Below are 19,313 nucleotides of genomic sequence, written 5' to 3' on the forward strand. Positions count from 1 at the left end.
TGACAAAATAAATTTCAAATGCCTTAGAATTAAATAGAAAAGAAAGTAATATTGGTGAGTTCATGAGTTAGTCAGTCTTTCTGGTAAACCTTCCTGGAAAAGGGAGTTTTCTGGAATACTTGTATATTCTAGTAAATGTAGTTGTGTGTGTGTGGTGGTGTGTGTATGTACACACACACACATACATATATTTATATATAAATATATAATTACATTACATAATATATATGAAGACACATGGTATGACTCTACTTTGTGTACAACTAGAGAAATGAAAAATTGTGCTCCATATGTGTACTGTGAATCAAAATGCATTCTGCTGTATGTATATGTATAACAAGTTAGAACAAATAACTTAAAAAGATAAATATTATATATTTTATATATGATATATATATAATATTTATATATATAATATTCTAGTATTTAGTAATACTTGTGTATTCTAATAAATACATTTCTGGGAATGTGTCCTTAAAAAACAATCAGAATGCAACTGAAGCTTTTTGTAAAGATGTTCTTTGAAAGATATAATGGCAAAAAGAGAACTAAACTTCAATAAAAGGAAATGATCAAATAAACGTAGTATAGAATTGATAGAAAGTTTTCACAATTGTTAAAAATTAGGTTTAGGAAAAAATTTTAATGGGAAAAAAAGCAGATATAGAACTGAATGTAGAGGCATACATGGATAGCCACTTTTTAAAATGCTGGGCATGGTGGGGGTTGTTCCTGTAACCTAGCAACTTGGGAGACTGAAACAGGAGGATCACAAATTTGAGGCCAGCTTGGGCAACTTAATGAGACCCTGTCTCAGAATAAAAAATTTAAAAACATGCATATGTATATGCATAGAAAAATTTATATGCTTAGAAGGATGAACCTAATAGTATATCAGTAATCTTGAATGATGGTACTCTGGAAATTTTTTTTCTTTATACATTTTGAATTTATCAGATTTCAAAAAATTAACGAGCAAATATATTAACCAGGGAAATAAAAAATGCTTTTAAAAGCAGTTGCTTATTTTTTTTTTTAAGAGAAGCTATTATTGTTTATTTGAAATGATATAAAATATTCTTCTTAAACTTTGTTATAGCCACTTAAATGGATGTTCCCTGGAAATGCTAAGCAGACCCTCTCTACTTATCACAGATTCATTTAATGCTACATATGTGCAGCCTAGAAGAAAACAGAGAGATGAACAACTTCTGAGTATGTATTATCCACTGTCCCTTTTAAAGAGCTGTGTGAGTGCATGGTAGCATGAATCACTATGAATTGTGTTTAACTTAGTCAAAAGAGATTGGCTAACTACTACTTTTTTGAAGAAATATATGGCCACCTCAGTATTTTGTATAACAAAATGCTTTTGTGGAATGGATGTGAATTGTCTTCTCCCTGCCATTCAACACATGGCTAGTTAGCTCTCCTGGGCGCTACTGGTATATAAAGACCTCATACATATTTAATAGAAAAACACACTCTAAAAGAAAACTAGAAGATATGAGGGTACAAATAGTCCTCTGGTTTGGTGTTGGGTGTTTTAATTATAATTAGTCATCTTGGTCTTCAAGAGCCTCTGAGTCATTATGGTTCACTTCTGCTTTAGTTTGAGCTGCTTCACTTCATTTTTTTTTTTTTTATAAGTTGTATGAGATTTCAATGGGAAAATTAGATTTCACTATGTTAATACAATATTTACATATATTAAATACATATGTTAATAACCACTACCTTAATTTAGGGCTGGGGCTGTAGCTCAGTGGTAGAGCAATTGCCTAGCATGTGTTAGGCATTGGGTTTGATCCTCAGCACCACATAAAAATAAACAAATAAAGGCATTCTGTCCATCTATAATTACAAAAAAAAAATTTCTTTTAAGTATAAATAGTATATTGCATTTCTGTAATTCACTGATTTTAGAAAGCTCTTGCTTTTGTTTGTTTATTTGCTAGAGTTTGCTTTTACCAAGTATTTCTAAGACTTTTACCAGAGCAAAGAAATCTATTTATAAAAATGCTTTTGTTGGAAGAGAATATGATCTATATTTTATTCTACATGTATACAAAATATATATTTTATATGTACACATATATATACACACACACATATATACACACAGATATATAAATTATGTGCATGTGTTTGAATGTACATATAAATTTGGTAATTAATCTTAACAAACTTCATTGGGCTAGACAGGTGGTAAGTCCAGGATGACCTGGAAGCCCCAAGCTGGTTGCATTTGACCTAGTCATTGAATTTTCCCAGTGTTACAAGTACCACTTTCTATGTGGACTTGACATGAAAATGTTAGGAACTACTGATTTATAATTTTTCAATGACTTAAAAATTGAGAGTTAATGGTATTTTTTTTACTCTTATGAAGATATATTTAACAGAATCAAAAGTGGATGTGCTGGGGTTGAGGCTATAGCTCAGTAGCAGAGTGCTTTCCTAGCATGTGTGGGGCACTAGATTTGATCCTTAGCACTGCATAAAAATAAACAAGTAAAATAAAGGCAAGCTGTCCAGATACAACTGCAAAAAAAAAAAAGGTTATGCTGACTTAAACAAAATTCTTTCACTTTGTACCTGACCTAGTAATTGCTTATGTATAAATTATAGTATTTGTCATAAAAAAGGGAGACAGAGTTGTCTTTAATTTTATAGCAAAGTATTATTTTGAACTACAAAGATTTTACATTCCTGTTTTCTAGCAAATGTCCTGGAAACACTTCGAGGTGATGGAAATGTATTAATAGCAGTGGACACTGCAGGCAGAGTTTTGGAACTTGCTCAACTTCTTGATCAGATCTGGAGAACTAAAGATGCAGGATTGGGTGTTTACTCCTTGGCACTCCTAAATAATGTCAGTTATAATGTGGTGGAGTTTTCTAAGTCCCAGGTTTGTTATTGTCCATAATAAAGAACTTTGCTACAGTGATTGGGCTTATGGACTTTAGTGTCTTAATTGCCTTTTGTATTTCTTTTTTCTGAAGGGGTGGTTAATAATAATAGCTAGCATTAACTGTTTACTGGCTATGGGTGCTTTATATGTATGTGTTATTTAATCTACATGCACCCTATGAAGTAGTGTTTGCCTCCATTTTACAGATTAAGCAGGTTGCTTCTCTTCTAACTCTTGTTCTACCAGTCTGTAAAATGGGAATAAATATATATCCTACTTCATAGGATATAAATATTAGAATTCATTGTTCTTTCTTTTGAATAAGGTGTTTCTCTTGAAATATCAGTCTGTAGGGTAAGTTATTTATTTAGAACATATACACTGCCTTCTCTAAAAGATTTAGATCACTTATAATGAAACAGTACAGAATTTGATTTTTAAGGATGAAATTTTTAGGGGTGCGAGGATCTAATGGGGAACACAATTTGCTTATCAAATGGTATAGACTTAAGCTATTGTGGGGTAAAAAGACTTGAAACAAGATAGAACTTGAATTCCTTGACTGTTTTAGAATACATTGAAGTTACAGTATTTTCTAATAATTGTCATCTTTTTTTCCTATATTAGGTAGAATGGATGAGTGATAAATTGATGAGATGTTTTGAAGACAAAAGAAATAATCCATTTCAGTTTCGCCATCTCTCTTTGTGCCACGGTCTTTCTGACTTGGCTCGTGTGCCTAGCCCCAAAGTTGTACTTGCCAGCCAACCTGACCTGGAATGTGGATTTTCAAGGGATCTCTTTATTCAGTGGTGTCAGGACCCTAAAAACTCAATCATTCTGACTTATAGAACTACTCCTGGGACTTTAGCACGTTTCCTAATTGATAATCCTTCTGAAAAAATTACAGAAATAGAGGTGAGCAAACACTGTATTGTATAACTGGGGGTATTTTATGCATAATGTATAAAAATCAGGGACCAAAAGCAAAACTTGAAATTGTTTTGGAATTTTTTTAAGAATAGCAGTAGAGAAGAAAAACAAAAATAAAAAAAAGAATAACAGTAGAGAGCCTTTTTTTTGTTTTTTGACTTTTTTAATTATACATGACAGTAGAATGTACTTTGTTACATCATCATACATAGATGGAGGATAATTTCTCATTCTTCTGGTTGTACATGATGTAGAATCCCACTGGTCATAACTCTATTGTTCCCTAGCCCCCCTTTCCTTATTGTGAATTAGCATATCAGAGAAAACATTTGGCCTTTGGGTTTTGGAATGGGCTTATTTCACTTAGCATAATATCCTCCAGCTCCATCCATTTACTGACAAAAGCCATAATTTCATTCTTTTTTAAGGCTGAGTTAGAGAGCCTTTTACAGCACAAACTTACAAGCCTCTTCTCAATCTTAAACTCCTGCAGGGTACCTTCTAGAATCATACTGGGAGGGAATACATATAGACAGTATCTTCTTTCTCTGAAAAGTTCCCTGTCTTTGCTTTCCCTAATTGAAATCTGGCTGCTTCGCATAGTGTTCTCTTCTATAGGCCTCTTAAATAGATAGTCTTTTCCTTTTCTCATTTCTTCTTGTGCTGGGTAAGTCTCCTCCTTGTTCTGTGCTACAATTTTTAAGCCATTTTTCTTTTCTTTGCAGCTTATGCCATCAGACCTGATGATATATATACGAATCCCTCTTTGTTTCTGACATTTCTTAATCTTGTGGTTGTTCTCTGTCACTCATCAGTGATTTTAGACCCTAGTTCATGGCCTGCTTGCCCACTTGTATTCAGGACTCCTTTCTTGTTGTCTTGAGTGTCCACATGGCTGCTCTGTCCAGTTCTTTAGTCCTCTCAGTTCCTTATGCCTTTCTTCTCAGTGAGCTTTCCTCCACTCTGCCCTGGCTGTCCATTCCCCTCTCCTGCTCTCTACCTCAACTCTCCTACTCTGATCTTACAGCTGACTTTCCCTTCTACTCCCATGCCAAGAGCTCTTTGGTTCCACTGAGACTTTCAGTTCGTGAATCTCACTGTCCAGCATTCTTATTTAGAGTCATTGATCCATGATTAATCATTTAGTAAACACCTTTTAATCTCTTACCATTCTTCTGTTTATTTTACTCACCTGGCAAAGCCTTGGCACTAAACTATTTGCTTAGTCTGTACCTGCATTCAAGCAGCTTTTTCACTGGAGTTAAATGTGACCATGTGGACAGGTTTTTCTATATTTTCATGACTTCACATCTCAAAAGGGCACCTAGTACTAGCACTCTATATTCTATAGGATATTTGTTTTCTCTCTCTCTAGTAAGGACATTTTTATGCTTCTAATTCCTTAAATGTCCTACAATACGGTCTTATTCATAGCACATGATCTTGTCTGAAAAGTAGCAGAGAAGTAGAAGTAGTTAGACAGGAATTCCTGTATCTCATTGTCACTAAATATACTAACCTGTTCCTGCATCCAGACCTGCTGCCTTAGCAGACAATTAGCAGAATGACCAAGATGCTAAAAGATGATTTGGCTTGATAACCAATCCATCAGATCTGTCATTTTCCCAAAACTAGTATCATTGACTCTACTGTTTATAGTCATCGATATTGGATGGTTTGGTTAATAAGTGCCAGGGTTGTATAAAGTTTTAGATGATTACTTTTCATTTTGTCTTCATAGCAACCATTTAAAAGATCATTTGGTTTTTTAAAAGCTAAGTTGTATCTTTGCCTTATATAACCTATTTATAAGAAAACTGTAATATTAGTAAATAATATCTGATATGTATTGACTGTAAATACAGAATTGTTGAACAAAGGATTCAGAGAAAGTATATCAAAGTAAAATACTGTCTTAGGTTACTTAATAGCTTAGAAATACAAAATTAAAAACTCAGAAGTACTTAAAGCAGTTTAATGAGATATAAAATACTGAATTTAAAAATTTTAATTACTAGAAATTTAATTAGGCCCGATATGCCATTTGAAGAATTAATAAAAAAAATTAAAACTTTGAAGAAAATGACATTCCAATGTGTCCTCATAAAATCCGAAGCAGCTGAAATAGGATATGACAAATTTTTAGTATTTAAAAAATAATACTTGTTGAAGATTCTTTCCTTGCTCACCTTCTTAGGGATATGTCTTCTGCAGCTATCTCTTCTCTCCATCATTCATCTTTTTTCCCCTTCTACTTGATCACATCCCAAACAATTTTTATACTTATCTTTTACCCCTCCTCCTGACCTGCTCTTCTCTGTCTTCCTCATGGGAAAGCTTCCCCTTATACTCGAGCCAAAAATCTAGAAAATTAAAAATGCTCACTGAAGTATAATATATACTGAAATGTGCATATCATAAGTATAGTGTGTGATATTTTTCACATATTGAACACACTTGTATAGACTGCACCTAGTTCAAGAAATAGAATCAGCCCCATATACGCCTACTTCCTGAATCTGTCTCTCCCTATTCCTGGGGGTAACCAGTGTCCTGTACAGGTTATTAATGCATGGATCATTCAACTTATTTTTTTTGTTACTTTTCTCTCAACATCCACACCTAGTTCAGCAAGTTACATTGACCTGACCGCCTGACGTATCCTGTATTATCTACTTTTCTCTCTCTCTTCCACTGTCATCCTAGCCCAATGCTAAGTGTCTTGCCTAGACTCTGCAGTAGTTTCTGAACTGGTTTTTCTATTTTTACTTTTTCATTCCCTTAATAATAAATAAAATCATAATAAAAATAAAAGGTGACCAAAGCCATCTTTTATGTGGTGGTTGTAAAAAATGCATATAATTTGCTATCTTAACCATGTTTAAGTGTACATTACAGTAGTGTTAGTTTTTTTAAGATTTTTTAAAAATAATTTTTTAGTTGTAAATGGACACAATACCTTATTTTATTAGTTTTATTTTTATGTGGTGCTGGGGATAGAACCTAGTGCCTCACTGCTAGGCAAGTGCTCTACCACTGAGCTACAATCCCTGCCCCAGTGTTAGTTTTTAATGGTGCTGGTGATTGAACCCAAGGCCTTGTGCATGCTGAGCAAGTGCTTTACCTTTGAGCTACATCCCTAACCCCATTTTCTATAAACCCCAAGGATTCAGAGAAAGTATATCATTCCTTTTTTTTTTCTTTTTAGTTGTACATGGACACAAAACTTTATTTAATTTGTTTATTTTTATGTGGTGCTCAGGATTGAAACCCAGCCCCCCACATGCATTTTTTAAAAATTTTTTATAAATGACAGATGGAGACCAAAGTTTATGATAGCAGTGGCATAATAAATCATGAAGATAAAGGTTTTATTAAAATTTACTTATGGGGGTTAGGGATATAGCTCAGTTGGTAGAGTGCTTGCCTTGCATGCACAAGGCTTTGGTTTCAATCCCCAGCACCACAAAAACAAAATAAACTTATTTATGAATAAAGTATCTATGTGAGTTACTAACTGTAATGAAAAAAAGACACTGTAATGAAATTTGTTTTCAGATAAATTACTAGACAGATGTGGGATAACTATGTAAACATGTAATTCACTTATATTAGAAGTGCCTGAATTTGGTTTAACTTTTTTTCCTTTGTATTTTGAACTAATTTCAAACTTAACAGGAAAGTCACAAAAATAGTATGCCCAGATTCCTCAGTTTTCAATGTTTTTACTGGATTTGCTTTATATATATTTGTCCTTTGTGATGTGTTACCTTTTTCTTTTTTTAATATATTTACTTGTCGATGAACATTTATTTATATGTGGTGCTGAGAATTGAACCCAGTGCCTCACACATGCCAGGCAAGCACTCTACCACTGAGCCACCACCCAGCCCCCTTTTTCTTGATTTGAAAGAGCTCTTAGGAAAAAGTAGCTTCTGATATGCCACTGTTTTTCTGTTTCTTAATTTGGTAAGACTTAAAGGGTTTTTTTGTTGTTGGTGGTGTATTTTTAATTTTTTTTTTTTTTTTAAGAGAGAGTGAGAGAGGAGGGGGAGAGAGAGAGAGAGAGAGAGAGAGAGAGAGAGAGAGAATTTTTAATATTTATTTTTTAGTTCTCGGCGGACACAACATCTTTGTTGGTATGTGGTGCTGAGGATCGAACCCGGGCCGCACGCATGCCAGGCGAGCACGCTACCGCTTGAGCCACATCCCCAGCCCTATTTTTAATTTTTTGGTACCAGGAATTGAGCCCAGGGGTACTTAACCACTGATCGACATTTTATTTTGAGATGCAGTCTTGCTAAGTTGCTTAAGGCTTTGCTAAGTTGTTGAGGCTGGCTTTGAACTCACAATCCTGTCTTAGCCTCCGGAGCAGATGGCATAACAGGTGTGCACCACCATGCCTAGTTCTGTCTTTTGAGCTTTATGTCATATAAGGGTTTTATTGCCTCATCTACTCCAAATCATAAAAATACTTAACCTGTATTTTCTTTTTCAGATTGCCCGCTGCTTTTTAACCGGTTTCAATTAAACCCACCTTAGATGTAAAACAACTCAATTTTAGTACTAATCTAAATAGGATTTATAATTACATTAATGGAAATTTGTTTAATTTCAGAGAAAAGTTTAAAGATGATGAATCAATTTAGAACTATGATGTATCTCACACCCCACTGCCTTAACCTCCAATACTGATATTTTGTCTGTTGTTTTTCATTAGTTGAGGAAACGTGTGAAGCTTGAAGGGAAAGAACTTGAAGAATACTTGGAAAAAGAGAAGCTAAAGAAGGAAGCTGCTAAAAAACTTGAACAATCAAAAGAGTGAGTTATTTTCATAAATAGTACAATTTTATGTATGTAATTTGAAATGTATTTCTAAGACTTGAAACATTCAGTTGAAAATATTTCAACTTTCTTAGGACTTCATTACTTTTGTTACATCTTTCAAATGGCTAAAGTAACAAATCCTTTTGATGTTAACATTAAACATATTTATGAACTGGCAGTTAATGTTTTATAAAATATTGATCCAATCATATTAAGTATTTTTATGATATCACTCAAATTAATATTGAATTAATAATATTGAATGTTAATTCAACTATTTTATAAATATTAATTCAAAATCTGTTTGGATGTTTGTGACCTTGATCTATTCCAAATTCCTCCTAGGGCAGATATTGATTCCAGCGATGAGAGTGATGTGGAGGAAGATATTGACCAGCCGTCAGCTCATAAGACAAAGCACGACCTGATGATGAAAGGTGAAGGTAGTAGAAAAGGAAGCTTCTTCAAACAGGCAAAGAAATCTTATCCCATGTTTCCTGCCCCAGAAGAAAGGATTAAATGGGACGAGTATGGAGAGATCATCAAGTATGTGAGCACAACAAAACCTTTTTTATTTAAGGATCCAGTGTTATTATTTAAGGATCACAGTGATTTAGTCTTTTTGATCACCATGTACTTTAAGTTCTGAGCATCTTGGCTTAAAGGATATAGATTTATAGTTTGAAACATAGAAATGTTGAGGAACATTGGATAATTGATATTAAGGGAGAAGTGATAGTTTTATTACTTAGTTATAGGGAAAGTTTAAAAAGATGACCTAGACTTTCCCCCACTTAAGAAGAGAAGTAATGGCCATGCTTGGGTGAAGGACATAGGATAAAAAGAACTTGCAGTGGTAATTGTAGTTTAGGAAATGGATTTAGTTACAAGAGGAATATGAGATGAACCATGGGAAATCTACACCCACTACTAGAAAAACTACTGAAATTATATTCTGTTTGCAGATTTGAATATACCACTAACCTGTGTAGAAATCCTCAGGGTGCAGTTTCTGTTGTTTCCCTGGTTGATGTCAGGTGCCACAGTGTCTTTCACAATCCATTTTTTTCCTACTTTTCTATTCATATTCATATTCTCTCTCTCTCTCTCTCTCTCTCTCTCTCTCTCTCTCTCTCTCTCTCTCTCTCTTTCTCTCTCTCTCTCTCTCTCTCTCATACCAGAGATTGAACCCTGAGGTGCTCTACCACAGATCCACATCCCCTGCCCGTTTTTTTTTAATATTTAAAACTTTTTTTTTTAGTTTTTGGTGGACACAACATCTTTATTTTATTTTTATGTGGTGCTGAGGATTGAACCCAGCTCCTCATGCATGCCAGGTGAGCGCGCTACCACTTGAGCCACAACCCCAGCCCCATCCCTGCCCTTTTCATTTTGTATTTTGAGACTGGATCTCTCTAAATTGCTTAGGGCCCCCCCAACCCTCCTTGATTTTTGAGACCAGGTTTCCCTCTGTTGCCCTCACTTGTGTCAAAATACTGGGCTCAAGCAGTCCTTCTGCCTTAGCCTCTCCAGTAGCTGGGACCACAGGCTTACACCTCCACCTGGCTTTGTTTCTCTGTATTTCTTGTTCTTTCTTTCTTTCTTCCATAATGCTGTCTTCTGCATGTAGAATGACTTAGGTCATTCTTGGGTATAATTGGGAAAATACCATTTCTACTTGGCTGTCTAAAATAATGAGGAAACATAACTTCACTCTAGCGAGTTTGCTTACTATTCCACTTGATAAGTGGCCTGTGTGTTTAACATATGGACTGTGCTCTTGCAGCTTCAACGTCCTTATATGAAAAATGGTGATAGGAATTAAACGAGGTTGCTTTTTGTTGGTGGTGGTTTTATTTTAGATGTTAAGGATTAGACTCAGGCTATACTCCCCAGCATAAGGTTGTGTTTCTCAGGCACTTAGTATAGAATCTGGCTCATAATAAATGTGCTTTAAGTGGTTGCTATTGCTGTTGTTACTCTTTAGATTGTTGTTGGAGATATGGACTACCTGGGTTTTGCGAGGAGATCTGGATTCTCAGGAGTGGGAATGGATTTGGGAGTAAAGCATAGACAGTTATAGGAGGTTAGAGAGAATGTTAAAAGATTATTTTGGTTTTACTTTTGGTTAGGATTCTGATATTGGAAGTAAAAATGGAAAGAGCAATGTGTTAATACATTGAAATTAAGATGAAGGCTATGAGGGAACTAACAATTTTGTATGCCAACCTTTTCAGTGTTGTGCAAATAGTCTTCTGCTTTCTTTGGGCAGAAAGGAAGTAACTGGGGGTCTTAAGTACGTTAGAGGAGTTCTGAGATTTATAGGTATTGGGATTTGATGAAGGAAACCACAAACATTGGCCAAAAGTAATGATTGATAAGAATGCATGAGGGCTGGGTTGTGGCTCTGAGGTAGAACGCTTGCCTACCATGTGTGAGGCACTGGGTTCGATCCCTAGCACCACATGAAAATAAAATAAAGGTATTGTGTCCACCCACAACTAAAAAATAAAGTGGTTTTTTTTTTTTTTTTTTTTTTTTTTTAAATGCAGGACCAGCTTATGACAGCACTTGTTATAGCCACTGAGGTCTTCTAATGACCTGTCAGAGGCCTTTCACTAGTCCATGTGATGTGCTTAAAGAGCATTTTTTAGTGTTAGGAGAAACATAACATATATAGTCATATGATAATTGATATTATGAAATTGTCCTGGCTTTGGATCAAATGCATATTTAAGTCTTAAAATAATGTGAGGAGTCTAAAAATTATGCCACCTACTAGGTAGTTATATGTATTATATAATATTAGCTTGCTTTTTATACTTCTAATTAGAGACTTATTATTTAGACCAGAGGATTTCTTAGTGCCAGAACTTCAAGCTACTGAAGAAGAAAAAAGCAAATTAGAATCTGGCTTGACAAATGGAGATGAACCCATGGATCAAGATTTATCTGATGTTCCTACCAAGTGTATTTCTACAACAGAGTCTATTGAAATAAAGTAAGTCTTTTTACCTTGTTTCAAAAATGAAATTTCCAAATGTCCTCTGGTAAGTTTATTCTTTTAAATTTTAATATCAGTCGTAGAGCACTGACTTGCATGCACAGTGCCCAGTGCCAGAAAAATGGTAATAGTAATTTATTTTTCAATGAAAAGACTTGTGAAGAATGATGGTATTTTCTCTTCGTTAACAATATTTGAATACCAAAAGAATTGATTTAGTAGTTGGAGGGGGATGAGTTGAACAGGAAATTTTACATTTACTTGGAGAAACATTTATTTCTAGCCTTTTAGTAAGTGCAAAAACAGGTGGAAGAAAGTAATACAGCTCAAAAGTTTAATTTTTCTTAGTAACTGCTCTTTTCACAAAATGTATTCCTTGACTCAAACATCTCCAGTGTGATAATGTCTGGAAAATTTAATATGATCTGAAGTAGGTAAACCTTTTTTCCCTTTTACTTAGTATATGTTAATAATATCAATAAGTGATTATTTTCGATTTTTTTTTTTTTTTAGTCTTCAGTGAGCAAATTGGTTTATTTGTTGCAGGGATATCTTTTGTATATACTTTGGTATAGCCAAGATGTAACTAATGCTATTAACAATATAACATGTATTTCTCAAATCATCATTTTATATATTGTATGTTTCTTTACTGATGATAAAATTCATTTTTAGAAAGCCTAGTTTTTATCGGAAAAGTAAGCTTGAATAATCATGTTTAATTACAGAGCCAGGGTTACTTATATAGACTATGAAGGACGCTCTGATGGGGATTCCATTAAGAAAATCATTAATCAGATGAAACCACGACAGTTGATCATTGTCCATGGCCCACCAGAGGCCAGTCAAGATCTGGCAGAGTGCTGCCGTGCATTTGGTGGGAAGGATATTAAAGTGTACATGCCAAAGCTACACGAAACAGTCGATGCCACCAGTGAAACACACATCTACCAGGTAAATATGCTGACAGTTGAGCCTCTTAGAAATAAGTACTTTTGTTGCATATTAGGACAGATACATTTGGAGTACTGGGGGAGGGGGCTGAGGCCTATGTGGCTCCTGCCTTAGCGTATCTGATAGTCTGTGGGTTTACAAGTCAGTAGTGTTTCACACACACTTAGATCTCCACTAGCGGAAGTGCAGAATGCCATGAGAATGGAAAGAGGAGGACTCCACGCATATTTGGAGGTGTAGGAAAGGTTTCCTGGAAAATAACTAATCTGAACATCTGCTAGGATGCAGCTGGGTTGTCGGGACAGATGGAGTAGGAAAGAGGAGCAAAGAGTGTTCTAGGCAGAGGGAATAGTATTTATAAAAGTATAGAAATAAAGAGAATGATGAGTGTTCAAGAATGAAAAGTAAAAAAAAAAAAACAAACCCCACAGATATCAGGGTTTTTCTAATTGAAACAAATGGAGAAATGGAGTCAGGAAACAGGATTAGTATAGAGGAGAGATGAACTTTAATCTGGTTGTGGGACAAAGTGACAGTTTAAAGTAGGGGTGAGGTCTGTATCAGGGGGAGGAAAACAAGGGTTAGAATTTCCCAGGCAGAAAAGTTATTCTGAGCAGAGCAAGAGGAAGCAGCATTCCAAGAACATGGAGGTGTGAAACTGCATGGTATGTTCAGGAAAGCACAAACAGCTCATAACTAAAGTACACCAAGCACCAGTGGTTCTCAGCCTTGGATACACATGAGACCCATCTGAATGCTCTGGTCTCAATCTCACTAGTTATATTAGTACCACTGGAGGTGAGGCCCTGGTGTTAATATTGAAAACAAACAAACAGATTGCCATGTAATTCTGATGTGTAGTCAGGGTTAAGAAAACCTGCACTTTGGAAAGTAGATAAGAACCCTGATGATCTTCCAAGAAATTGGGTCTTTACAGGTCATTCATTGTGAGGATCAGATGAATGAAAGATTTTCAGATTTTAAGCGTATGTTAGAGTTAGAAAATGACACTAAGCAGTTATATTTTATTTGTTAATTTATACTCTGGGTGTTATTTCCCCCCCTCCCACTTGCATATTCAGGTGAGATTAAAAGATTCACTTGTCAGCTCCCTTCAGTTTTGTAAGGCAAAAGATGCTGAATTAGCATGGATAGATGGTGTCTTAGACATGAGAGTTTCCAAAGTAGACACAGGAGTTATTTTAGAAGAAGGAGAACTAAAGGATGATGGTGAAGACTCAGAGATGCAGGTGGACGCTCCTTCTGATGCCAGCGTAATAGCTCAGCAAAAGGCCATGAAAAGTCTGTTTGGAGATGATGAGAAGGAAACGGGTGAAGAAAGTGAGATCATCCCCACCTTGGAGCCTTTGCCACCGCATGAGGTAAGAGCCCATGCCTTTTCTGTCGCTTAAGTTTTCCTTCTAGTTTCCCTTGTATGTTTTTAACTATTTAAAGTATATCTTATATAGGCTAATTTTGGAGTTCTTAAAAAAGATGAATCAAGGCGTGTTTCTGTATGTGTGTCAGCTCTCTATGGCTAGTAACAATTTAAAGGAAACTGTTAGCAAATCTTCTGTTTCATGATGTGTGTTGTTTTTTTTTTTTTTCTGTGATGCTGGGAATTGAACCCAGGGCCTTGTGCAAGCGAGGCAAACACTCTACCAACTGCGCTATATCCCCAGCCTTCATTGTGGATTTTTAAATATCAAGTTTGATTGTGAGGATCACCTGAGAATGTCATTCTCTTGCATTCCATTTTTGTGCATTTTCAGTTCATTTTAATTCACTTTTGGTTTTGGTACAGTTAGAAATCTTTTATTAGGTTTGATTATAATTCTAGGCTAGTATTTACATGTTCTCAAGAGGTATCTAGTTCATTAGCAAAGATTTTAGGTAATGAAACTTAGAACAGTATTAAAAACTGTAAGAGTCCCACATGGCTTGTCAGGTGAAGTCTGCAGCCCTGCTATAGGGCTGAGACCAGAGAAATAGCCTGTCATTGGAGTCCCTTCTAGTACTACTCTTGAAATTAGGAGGAGGAATTAAGAGAATCTTTTTTTCTCTCTAAAGCTAGTGTTTTTCAGAACAATTTCAAGGAATTGAAGCAAGATCCACTTGACATTCTGATTCTGAACCCATGGCATCCATTGTATTCACTCTGAGGGAGGAGGGAAAGTGGAAATGGGATTTAGGAAGAATTATCTTTCACACTAAAAATAAAGGAAACTAAGATGTGAAAAAGGAATTTTTGGTTCATTACTGCTTCTTGGCCTCTAGTTGACCCTCTCTGGGCAAGTGTGTGAGTGAAGAGTATAACATCACACTTCTCCTTTATTAGGAGGCATGACTAATAAAATTGTGAAACATCAGAAGATGTGAAGGGCTTTGTAATGTTAAATAATGAAGCAAAATTCAGAATAACAAATTTGGAATGTGATTTACAGTCTTGAAACAATCTGTTGAAGGACTTCAGGGAATAATGGAAAATATTTTAGAGATCATATAGAGTTTTTTATACAGTACAACCTTGTGTTTGGTATTTTACTTGAAGTTATTCTTTTCCCTTTCACCTCATGCAAGGTTCCTGGACATCAGTCAGTTTTTATGAATGAACCAAGACTATCAGACTTCAAGCAAGTTCTTTTACGGGAGGGGATTCAAGCTGAATTTGTAGGAGGTGTACTTGTTTGCAACAACCAAGTAGCAGTTCGTAGAGTAAGTATGCTTTTAATAAGGTCCGAATCAAACAAGATGCTTCTGATGTTTTTGTCACTTTGAATTATGAAATTCTTTATTAGTAATTCCATAAAACGAAAGATCAGTAATTTATATTTATAATGATGAGCTTGAGGCTTATAAAAATGATAATTTTATGGTAAATTTATATTTGAATCCTCTGACATTTTTGTGTCTTAAATTCACTACTTGAATATTATATCCATATTCTGTGATTAACAGCAACCCATTTCCAGACCAATCATAAAGTAATCTATTTAATATAGTTTGGTTATTATGTCTGCATATTAATGATCAGAAAATGTACTAAAGAGCTTTTTTTTTTTTAAACTTGATTTCTAGACGGAAACTGGACGCATCGGATTAGAAGGCTGCCTTTGTCAAGATTTTTATAGGATAAGAGACCTTTTATATGAACAGTATGCTATTGTGTAAAAGACAGGATGTCAAGAAGTATCTGCTTGACCTTTCTAAGAAAAAGGATTCTTATTTTAAGCTTTTGCTGTTTTGTTTTGTAACATATGAAAGAAATATGCCAGAAAAACTGAACATGTATTACATTTTTAAAATGTGTAAATAGTGGGCTAAGAGTGTAGCTCAATGGTAGAGCGTTTACCTAGCATGCTTAAGACTCTGGGTTCAATCCCCAGTGCTATTAAAAAAAAAAAAAAAAAAAAGGAGATAGAGACCATTTTGCTAATGCCCAAATGAGCTCCCTACCTTTGGCTTTCACTGTGTTAGAGGTCCTAACAAGTGTACAGGCCTGAGAATTGAAGGTAATTGGTTTCTTTTACAGACCCCTTATTTTAGAAGGACTTTTTACTTGAATACAATACAACTTAGCAAACCAGTTCATGGCCTTAGAGAAACATGGTTTGCAGGCAGTCTTGCAAACTGTTTCTTATATTTTCTGGAATGAAAAGTGAGAGTTATTTAAAAAAGATGTGTTACAAAAGAGAAGCAAAATTGATAAAACAGTTTTTTGAGCTTAGGGATTTAAAAAAACAAAAACAGCATGTGTGCTATGACTCTTAAATTCTAATATGCAATCTATTTTTGCATGGAGCATATCTGCTTCATGCTTATATTGCCCAGTGACTCACTTTTGTGTGATGTAGTACACATTTTGTTCAGAAATCATTTTTTCATTTCTCCCATTTCTTGTTTTATCAAGATTCTGTTGTTCAGTTTGAATTATGATAGCATCATTTAAATATATGTCATTTAAAGGAACTCCTGGATGTGTTATCGTCTTAAGAGTTCTGCATACAGGTTAGACACATCTTAGCTATCACCTAGGTTACTGCTGTATTTGAAACTGGTTAGTGCTCTATTTTTAAGAAAACAAAGTTAAACCTCACATTTTTATAAGATAATAGTACAATTTAATTAAAAGATGTAAATGTTTTAATCTCTTAGGATTGCTCTCTCCTAAGGTTACCTAAATTGTGGTTGGATTTTATACACATTACTGCAAAAGTACTAAAATTGGATAAGAGATTCTTTGCTGTCCCGATATAGTATAAACCACTTGTGTTTGAGAGTAAAAGTTGAATATATGCAATTTTCACTGAACTTAAGCAGTGAAAACCATGTTGCCCTCCTGTAATCTGTTGATTTTTTAGAAAGTAGCTTAATCATGGCAGACCTTGACACTTATTTCTTCTTAAGTACCTAAACCCTCTTCTTTACACTTAGCATTTTTAGGAGCATCAGTTTCATTTAATTTATCTGAAACTATGTATAATTCAACCCAGTGATATCAGAATTGATATTTGTTTCAAATGCTTCCAAAACTTTACTGTGGATTATCATGCTAATGGCACTCACCTGTGATCCCAGCTGTTTGGAAGTCTGAGGAGAAGGATCACAAGTTTGAGGCCAGCCTGGACAACTTAGTGCACCCTGTCTCAAAATAAAAATTTTTAAAAAGACATGAGGATGTAGCTCAGTGGTAGATGCTTGCCTAGCATGACTCAGACCCTGAGTTCAATCCCCAGTACCTCAAAAAAAAAAAAAAAAAAAAAAAAGGGGAAAGACAGGTTTAGAGCCTTCTGATACTGAAGAGCAGATGTACAAACCAGTGTTTCAGATGGTGATAAAGAGTATATTTTCTTTTTAGCACTTCAAAAAAAAATGTCTTTTAAACATTTTTTTTGTCTCTTACCATATAAAGTCTATAATTCTATTATATTCCATGGGAAAGAAAGTCTGCAGTTGTTTCATGGTTTAAAGCATCTGGTTATGCATATTATATCATAATACTAATATTGAATAGATTATTTCTTGCCCAGCCCTTCTATGGTTTTATGAACAGGAATTAAATTTTACAGTAGTGCTTTAAGGTGGCTGTGCTAATAGTGTCATTGGAAGAGTAATACTTCTGCCCATTTCTGGATGACAGTATTACTAAAATAAAGACTTTTAGTCTGTTACTTAGGAAAAATAGAAGTTTTAGAAACAACGATGATATAAATCATGAACTCAGAGAAACTCAGATTTTTATTGTTTAGAATAAAAAAATAGCATGTGGACTATCAGATATCTACACATATTTTTGTTAAGAAATTTTCTTGTTTTGCAGTGGGATTGTACATGTCAGGTATCATTCCAATTATTTCTGTTTTCATGAACCAGTAAGAGACCTGAAATAGAAGTGGAGGGAATCAATTATGTAAGGAGGGCTTATTACCTTTTTTTAAAAAATTGAGGTACAATTTACATACTATAAAATACTCATTCTTTTAAAGTGTATATTTCATTTGTTTTTGGTGTATTTAGAGTTGTGCAACCACTACTACTATGTAATTCCAGAATATTTCATCATTCCAAAAAGAAACCCCTTACCCATTAGCAGTTATGCCCATTTTCCCTTCTCCCTAACACATTGTTAATCAGTAACCATTCTATCTTTGTGGATTTATCTCTTCTGGACATTTCATAAAAATGGAATCATGTGACACGTGGCCTTTTGTGTCTGACTTCTTTCACTTAGCATGATGTTTTCAGGTTTCATCAATGCAGCATGTATCAGTATCCTTTTTAGGGCTGAATTATATTCTATCGTATACTGTACACATTGTTTATTACCAGTTGCTGAACATTTTGAGTTGTTCCCAGTTTGGGGCTGTTATGAGGAATGCTCTTTTGAACACCCATATATGTTTTTTTGTATGAGCAGAGATTTTCAGTAATTTTGAGTTATGTACTTAAGAATAGAATGGCCGGATCATATGACAACTCTAACCATTTGAGAAACTGCCAGAGTACTCTCCAAAGTGACCACACTGTTTCATGTCCCACCTACATGTGCTTGAGGATGGCATTTTCTCTGCATCCCTGCCAATCTTTATTATTTCCCATCTTTTTATTTTAGCCAGCCTAGTTTTTGAGGTTTTGATTTGCATTTCCTTAAGGAATAATGGTGTTGGGCATCTCTGTGCTTATTGGCTACTTGTATGTCATCTTTGCAATAATGACTGTTCAAATTCTTTGTCCATTTTTAAATTAGTTTATCTTTTTGTTGAGTTATGATAAGTTTTGTAATTACTTTATTTCATTCTTTGGCTTTTCTTCACTTGGTAGATACTTTGAAGCACACACAGTTTATAATTTGGATGCAGTCCAATTTTTTCCCTTTGGTTCCTTGTACGATATTTAGTTCCTGTGCTCTGCGTGTCATTTCTTAGAAACCATTGCCTCATCCAAAGATAGAGACCTATTTTTTCTAAGAGTTTTGGTTTTTGAAGTTAGTTCTTTCACCCATTTTGAATTGATTTTTGTTTAATGTGTGAGGTGGGGGATCTAATCATTTTTTAAATCAAAATTTATGATTTCATATTACATTAAAAAATCTGACCCAAAGAACTGGTGGTTACAGACTCGCAAAGGGAAGCAGTGGACAGTAGAGAGCTGTCCCATGGGCTGCACTTGAAGGCGAGCCCT

The 19,313-nt window shown here is 34.8% G+C and overlaps 1 protein-coding gene across 2 annotated transcripts in view; it reads left to right on the plus strand.

Annotated features, from left to right (window-relative positions):
- Cpsf2 (cleavage and polyadenylation specific factor 2) overlaps positions 1 to 18,328 on the plus strand; it is a 32,490-nt gene extending 14,162 nt beyond the window's left edge. For both annotated transcript variants that reach the window (XM_078050735.1, XM_005339139.5), the window contains 10 exons: positions 1,100 to 1,215; positions 2,724 to 2,911; positions 3,542 to 3,832; positions 8,568 to 8,668; positions 9,020 to 9,220; positions 11,523 to 11,675; positions 12,407 to 12,632; positions 13,715 to 14,014; positions 15,213 to 15,347; positions 15,711 to 18,328. In XM_078050735.1, coding sequence (XP_077906861.1) covers positions 1,100 to 1,215; positions 2,724 to 2,911; positions 3,542 to 3,832; positions 8,568 to 8,668; positions 9,020 to 9,220; positions 11,523 to 11,675; positions 12,407 to 12,632; positions 13,715 to 14,014; positions 15,213 to 15,347; positions 15,711 to 15,803 — 1,804 coding nt within the window. In that variant the 3' untranslated portion in view covers positions 15,804 to 18,328. The remainder of the gene's footprint in view (positions 1 to 1,099; positions 1,216 to 2,723; positions 2,912 to 3,541; positions 3,833 to 8,567; positions 8,669 to 9,019; positions 9,221 to 11,522; positions 11,676 to 12,406; positions 12,633 to 13,714; positions 14,015 to 15,212; positions 15,348 to 15,710) is intronic.
- The last annotated feature ends 985 nt before the right edge of the window (positions 18,329 to 19,313 follow it).

This window comes from Ictidomys tridecemlineatus, chromosome 5 (assembly GCF_052094955.1).
Source record: "Ictidomys tridecemlineatus isolate mIctTri1 chromosome 5, mIctTri1.hap1, whole genome shotgun sequence".
In the NCBI taxonomy this organism is placed as follows: Eukaryota; Metazoa; Chordata; class Mammalia; order Rodentia; family Sciuridae; genus Ictidomys; species Ictidomys tridecemlineatus.